The following is a 7,681-nucleotide window of genomic DNA, read 5'->3' as shown; positions in this document are numbered from 1 at the left end:
TTAAGAAAATGTCTTATAAGAACTCGATTCGAAACATAACACGCAGTGCTAACTGCATCAGCCCAAAAGTATTTTGGGAGGTTAGTTTCATTTAACATTGTTCGAGTCAGTTCTTCTAAGGACCGATTCTACAACATCACTTTGTTGAGGTGTTCTAGGAGTAGAAAAATTGTGGTTGATCCCAAGATCATCACAGAATTCCTCACAAAAAGTCATTATAAATAATAATAAAATAGATAATATATAATAATAAATAAATAAAAAACATAATATATATAATATTTTATTAAAAAATATATTTATAAATACACGAATACCAATAAATCGGGTATTGTGATACTCGTTCCTACTCATAAATTATTTTTATGAGTATATGTTATGGATGTTTTTGTGGGTACCCATTAGACGATTATTTTTGTCATCTCTAGACTCATTGAATCCTTGGAGAGACAAAAAATATGGTTTGATTTTAATGAGTAATACTTGTTGGGATGGATAATCCAAAAAAGAGCTTTTAATATTAATATTTCACATAATTATAGTTTTTGATAAATTATGGGGGTTTTATTTTTATTTCATCCGGACACATAAAAAATGTTAGGACTCAGGATTGAACATTACCCCATTAGACCACAAAAATTCCATATCACGTGAAATTTTTTGACCCGATATTAAACTTAAATAAATAACTTCTAAAATAATTGAGGACCTTTTCCCAACCTTATTAAGCTCAAACACTATTAGTTCAAGTTAGTACAAAGAGTTTTAATTACCACCTCTAATTAAGGTCCACCCTAATTACTTTCAGTAAAATGTCAATTTAATCCATAATTTTTTATATCATTAGTTTTCCTAACATGGATTGAAAAATAATATAAAGAATCAAATTCATCAATCACATCAATTAATTATATTGACTGAATTGATAGAGATATATGTTAATAGAAAACGCGTCTTTCAAAAATCAAAACCTACCTGAAATACAAATTCTCATTTTTTTTCATACCGAAGTCCACGAAGTACAATAACAAATGAAGTTATTTTCCTTTCCTTATTATTTAGTAGAAACAAGAGTAATAAAAAAACACTAACATTTATGATTTATTTCAAACATTGACCATTGATTCTTTATATATTATTACTATTCTTTTCCGTTTGATGATAAAATATATCATGCTATAAGGAGATAACTTATCTTCTTCGATCACTAAAATTATTTTCTACAAAAATATTTTGAAAATTAAATAAAATAGTACGCATATCATCTGAGGAGATGAGTTATCTTCCTGCATGAGAATATATTCTCTTTCCTGTTCTCAGTTCCCATTTTGAAACAACACTGACTATTGACTCGGTCAAAAAAAACCATCAATTTACAACACCCTTTTGCGGCTTATTGATTATAACATTCACTGATTAACCCTTTTTCCATCTCCTTCATTGAACCTTCATCTGATTCTGTATAAATCAAACCCACTTGATCATAATCACAATCATAATAACAACACAACAATATTAATATTGTTAATATTTAAAAACCCTAAAGGTAGCACCTTTATTTGTCTTCTTCCCCTTTTTTCACTGAAAATCACTGCCCCACATGCTTGCCTAACCTAATTTCTTTTTCTAAGATCAATTTCTTCTGTTCTGGTTTCTGGATCATTGAAAGAAGAAGAAAAAAAGTGATTTTGATACTGTGGTTATGGCTGTGGAGGATGCATTGGAGTGTGTGGGTAAAGGATTTGATTTGGCAAGTGATTTTAGATTGAAATTTGCAAAGGGGATTGGAGAAAATAAGAAAAAGAGGTTGGTGGTGATTGATGAACATAGCAGGAGGGATATCTTGATTCCTGGTGCTGCTGGTGGAGGAGCTTCAATTTCAATTAAAGGGGTTTCTGAGAGTATAAAATGTGATAAAGGGGATCGAATTCGCTTCAAATCTGACGTGCTTGAATTCAATCAGGTCCAGTTTTTATGCTTTTCTTTTAGTCTTACTTGAATCATTGAAGATGACTTAGATCTAGGTGTCTGTTTGATTAAGCTGTTTTCATACAAAAAGTGATTATTTTGATATAAAAATCACTTCGGGCAGTTCAATGTCTTTTCGTTGAGCCTTAATTTTTTTTTGCAGAAAATGCAAAAAAGCTGGAATTGAGCTTTTTTTAGCTGCCATATTTTTTTTAGTTTCTCCGAAAATCACTTTTGTAGAATCATTTTTTATCTATTTTGGTCTTTTGACTGGGGATTTTCACAGCTATTCCAGTGAGACGAACCCTCGCTCGAGATGGTCGATAAGTAACCCTTTCATAATTGGCAACTCCGGGGCTCAACCCTGATATTATAAAGTTCGCCCTGGAACACAATTCACTTCCACTGTGACCACTATGATTGTGGGCTTGCAGCTGTTGTAGGGTGATTTAAAAAAAAATACAATTTTGAACCTGATGCAGCCACATCGTAGTGATTTGGAACCACACAACAATTGCGTGATGTGCGGTTGCAACAGTCACCACAACCACAAAATATTGGCTGCATCGAGTGATACGGTCCTCAATTTGAAACCCTGGTTAGATGATTGGTCTCTAGAACACAGTAGCTCCATTTTATTTATATAACTGACCCCAATGTAGTAGAAAACGAAGCAAATGAAATATTTGAAAGATGTAAATTAAGATCTGTAGATGATTCATTCTATCAATGCATTGTTGTTTGTTATGATTCATTCTATCAATGCATTGTTGTTTGTTACATATCTATTTTTTGCCTCACAGATGTCTGAGTTGCTAAATCAGAAATCAGCAGTGCAAGGGAAAATCCCCTCCGGCTATTTTAATGCTCTTTTTGATTTGAGTGGTGATTGGTTTCGTGATGCTGCCGATACCAAGTATCTTGCTTTTGATGGTTATTTCATTTCACTCTTCTATTTGCACCTAACTGCATCTCCACTGATATTGCAAGAGGAAGTAAAGAAGTCTGTTCCAGCTCAATGGGATCCAGCTGCATTGTCTAGGTAACGCTATGCCACCACGATCATTAAATTATGGACATATGAAAGGATCACTGTAATTGTATTCCTGGTGTAAAACTAACTTATTTACAGTTGCTATAACTTTTTTATGATATTGAATTTAATGAATTCAACTTGTTCGTTTTTACGCTCTTACTATTTTGATTTTCGACCATCCGAAAAAATAGTCTGTTTGGTAATGAAGAACAAGTTGATACACAGATGTCATCATATCTTCTTACCTGCAGCATCTGGTTCAAATTACCTTTTGGACTGGGTCCTTGACTCCTTGTCTCCTTGATAGCACCCATTTCAGTTTATGTAAATCAGTGTGTTCATGTCTGAATATCTTAATTGCGGGAAAATGTAGCCAATGCGACCACAATTGAAATCCTCATGTGGTTCCTTAGACCGTCGAAACTACAATATTGCGGCCACAATTGCGGTTGTGGACCATAATTTAAAACCTTAAGTGAAACAGTCCGGCATGGTTACTTCTGTTGTCAGTTTGGATGGTACATGATTTTGGGTTGATAAGTATATGATGCTGATCAATTTTGTTAGGCAGGTTCATCCAGACATACGGCACACACATAATAGTAGGCATGGCTGTTGGAGGTCAAGATGTAATCTGTGTCAAACAAAAACATTCTTCAAAGATTCCTACTGGTGATCTCAGAAGACATTTGGAGGATCTCGGAGATTTTTTATTTTCAGATGCAAGAAGCCCTTCTTTACTTCAGAGGCAGGCAGCAGATGCGAAACAGAAGGTATAATGTTTTAACTTTTATCTCCTATAACTTTAACATATTTGTTACTTTTCTTTTGATGCAATGTCTCTATTCTCATAGGTCCCCGAGGTCTTTAATCGTGTGATGCAATCAAACACAATGCAATTCACCAGTATTTCAGAAACATCAAGCAAGGATGTAAGCCCTGAACGGGAAATGTTTACCATTTGAAATAAATAAAATTTCTAGGCTGTGAATATCTTGTTTTATCTTGAAACAGGGCCTCACTATTCTCTGCTCAAAAAGGGGAGGAGATATGTTTAAGCACAATCACTCAAATTGGCTCCAGACAGTGCCTTTTAATCCCGAAGCAATCCTTTTTAAGTTCGTTCCAATTTCCTCACTTCTCACGGGAATTCCTGGAAGTGGTTATCTCACTCATGCAATCAATTTATACTTACGTTGTATGTTCTCTCCTTTGAACAATAATACTATAATCTACTAAATTTCTCCATGTGCAGTTTATTCTATACATTTTTAATGACCATGATGTAGGTAAGTTCCAAAGTAAAAACTAGGGAATAGCCCAATTTACACCCATCAACTTTACACGATGTGCAATAAGTCCTTAAACATAAATGTGCAGGATGGTCCTTTTGAATGAAGTTTGTCCAGATTTTGACCGAGATTGCCATGTGCACTCAATGATGTGACCTTAAAAGGCCAAACATGTGACTGGCACATGACAATTTCTGTCAAATTTTGAGTATAGATTTCAGTCGTGAGAAATGTTTCATGCATGTTGGGGAGTCTAGGTCATGTAGCATATTCTTGAAGTTTAAGGACTTAACTGATAGTTTTGTTAAGTTTAAGTGTGTAAATTGAAGTTTTCCTGAAACACTATATGATTTGGCTCTTAAATTATCCTTGTTATGCTTTATCTTTCTAGACATGAACTTTCGAAGGCATTATTTCTTGCATAATGTCAATGTCCAAATTTTATACTGTTGTACGCAACAGTTCATCCATTCCCTTGTTTTGTACAGATAAGCCTCCTCCCGAAGATTTACGATGCTTCTTGGAGTTTCAAATTCCCAAGCAATGGGCACCAATGTTTTGTGAGCTACCTCTCAGGCATCAGCGGAGAAAGAGCTCTTCCCCTATCGTACAATTTAGTTTCATGGGCCCGAGGCTTCATGTCAGCACTACTGAGGTACTTTTAACCAAACCCTGCTGTTTGAGAAAACAAGTAGTGCATTTGTTGTACTTAACAGTTTAATATTTGCTTTGACAAAGTTAACTATTTGCTAGTGTTAGGATTTTCTCCCGTCAGTTCGGTTAATGATGAATTTTGATGGGGGTATAATGTTAGGGGAATCTTTAGCCAGAGACTATTTCTATACTACCTATTCGTAATTCTATTATGGTCAATATATTTCTAGTCCCTATACATGACACTCATTTTTAATTTGGCCCCTATACATAAAAAACTTTCAATTAAGTCCTTATATTCAATTGTTTTAGTTCTCTCCATTTGTTTCTTGACCTGCGACTTTAACGACCAATTTACCCTGAAATATCAAATCCAAATTAAAAATGGATGTCACTAATAGGAAGCAATACAAGAACAGAGGATAGGGCCTCTAAAAGAGACCACAAAATACGAAAGCTAGAATGAAATAAATAAGTAGATACAATCTTTCTATATTTACAAGAAAGAAAACCCGTCTAAATAGTTTAGACTGTGTTAGTGGGCTGAGGCAATTGCTAAATACAGGGAAAGAGTAAGAAATAGGCATAAGGAATTAGCCCATCACTTTAATGGCATTCAAACACAGATATCACTTTATCCGCCATTATTACCAACAAAGCCTACCCCTTCATGTGTGAATACAAAAATATATACATTGTTAACCATGTAGTATCAAGGTCAGGCTTGAATTCTTAACTCTTTGTTCTTGTAATTCATATTATATTCTTCTTACTAATTATGATACTTCATTCATAATGGCAGGTGGTAAGTGAACAAAAACCCGTGGTTGGTCTCCGCTTGTACCTAGAGGGTAGGAAATGTGATAGACTTGCATTACATGTACAACATCTTTCAAGCCTCCCAAATACAATGACCCTCTCTTCAGGTGGCACACCACCTATGTGGCGAGGATCCGATGATAACGAATCCAGCTACCAATTTCTGGAACCGGTCAGATGGAAGAGATTCTCGAATGTGTGCACATCAGTGGTTAAACATGACCCGAACTGGTTGAACAATTCAAGTGGTGTTTATATTGTTATTGGTGCACAACTCCTTAGCAAAGGGAGTTGGCCTAGGAATGTTCTTCATTTGCGCCTTCTCTATGCTCATATACCGAATTGCAGCATCCGGAAGTCAGAGTGGGCTGCTGCACCAGAGGCTTCAAGAAAATCATCTTTCCTCACAAATTTAAGCACAACATTTACTTTCACACAGCAGAGTGTCACTGGTCCGCGGAAACAGGCTCCGACTGCACTTAACTCTGGCGTTTATCCAGATGGTCCACCTGTGCCGGTTCGCGCTGGTAAACTACTTAAGTTTGTGGAGACAGCTGAGGTTGTGCGTGGCCCGCATGATGCTCCGGGTCATTGGTTGGTAACTGCTGCTAAGCTTGTGATTGAGGGTGGTAAGATTGCATTGCAGGTGAAGTTTGCAGTGTTAGATTACTGGTGATTCCTGCTACTACTAAAAATATCATTGGTTGTCAATTATTGTTGTTTTTTATTTTGGGAAACTGAAGATTACAACATGTACAGATATTTTCTGAAGGGCATGTACAGTATAGAAAATGAGTGGCTTTTGACATCAAGCAATAGATAATTGGATTTTGTTATTTTAGTCATTTTGGATACATTTGTGTTGGGATTTTAGTTAATAATATAATCATCATGAACCATCTTGTGGAAAAGTTGAGAAAAGAAATCAGCAAAACGTAGAGGTCTTTCAAATCTCATTGTCACCATTGTACCAAAAAGTTTTCGCCAATACGGTTGTGGTTGGTACATCCGGTTGCGCTTTATGCAGACATTTACTATGATTTAGGTTTGACTCTTAGGTTTTTTATTGGTAGACGATAAGCTTTGTACCAGTTATGCTTTCTAAACTTTTTCTTTTCGAATTTAAAATAAATCTGGGTCTAGAATGGAGTAAGATGACTTTTTGTTGACCTTGAAAAAATGATATACTTTTATGATTGAAGTTATAAATATAATTTATTGAATTTAAGCCCTTGAACTAATTACTGGATCTTCTTGCAGTTTACCTAAAGCTGTGGAGAATTTTAATGCAGTTTAGGACAATTTTTCTTTATCCTTTAATTGATGGCTAAGATGGAGAGTAAGGAGTAAGTGGATTCCTACTCTTACATTATTACTTTTAATATAAAGTTGATTGGATATTTTTCCTGGTCCTAATATAACTTTCACATTATTTGATAGTCTAGGAGTATGTATTCTTGTTCAAAGAAAAAATGGAAAACAAAAAAGAAATGAAGAATGAGATTGACCAATATGGTTTTTTTTTCTATTTCTACCTATTAATTATACAGAAAAGATATGTATGTACAAATTGCGTATGAATTTTATATATTGTAATTGTATTATTCAATATTCATATTTAATTATTATTGACTCTTCAATAAAATAAGACAAATGAATGGTGAATAACACAATAGTTAGATATAAATCTTTATAGTAATAGTAAATATAGATATTACAAATCATATGTCTTTACACTTTTCTTCACGTGCCTTTACTTGACCATAATAAACTTTTTAGATATTTAAACTTAGAATTATGAAGTGTTATGTAAAAGTTATGACTCTAATAAATGTATAGGGATAAGAACTATGCCTAATATTCCCTATATTGATCAATACCTTGCTATGGTGATCATTTGTTATAGTAATCA

The 7,681-nt window shown here is 34.4% G+C and overlaps 1 protein-coding gene across 1 annotated transcript; it reads left to right on the top strand.

Annotated features, from left to right (window-relative positions):
* Positions 1,361-6,621, top strand: LOC109360168 (MACPF domain-containing protein At4g24290-like). Its single transcript, XM_019604900.1, has 7 exons — positions 1,361-1,963; positions 2,772-3,010; positions 3,576-3,777; positions 3,859-3,936; positions 4,019-4,202; positions 4,785-4,951; positions 5,753-6,621. Exons 1-7 carry the CDS (start codon positions 1,703-1,705, stop codon positions 6,443-6,445), a joined length of 1,824 nt encoding a protein of 607 aa, XP_019460445.1. The 5' UTR covers positions 1,361-1,702; the 3' UTR covers positions 6,446-6,621.

This window comes from Lupinus angustifolius, chromosome LG01 (genome assembly GCF_001865875.1).
Source record: "Lupinus angustifolius cultivar Tanjil chromosome LG01, LupAngTanjil_v1.0, whole genome shotgun sequence".
Classification (NCBI taxonomy): Eukaryota; Viridiplantae; Streptophyta; class Magnoliopsida; order Fabales; family Fabaceae; genus Lupinus; species Lupinus angustifolius.
The sequence above is the reverse complement of the archived record's forward strand: the minus strand, read 5'-3'. Positions and strand labels throughout refer to the sequence as shown.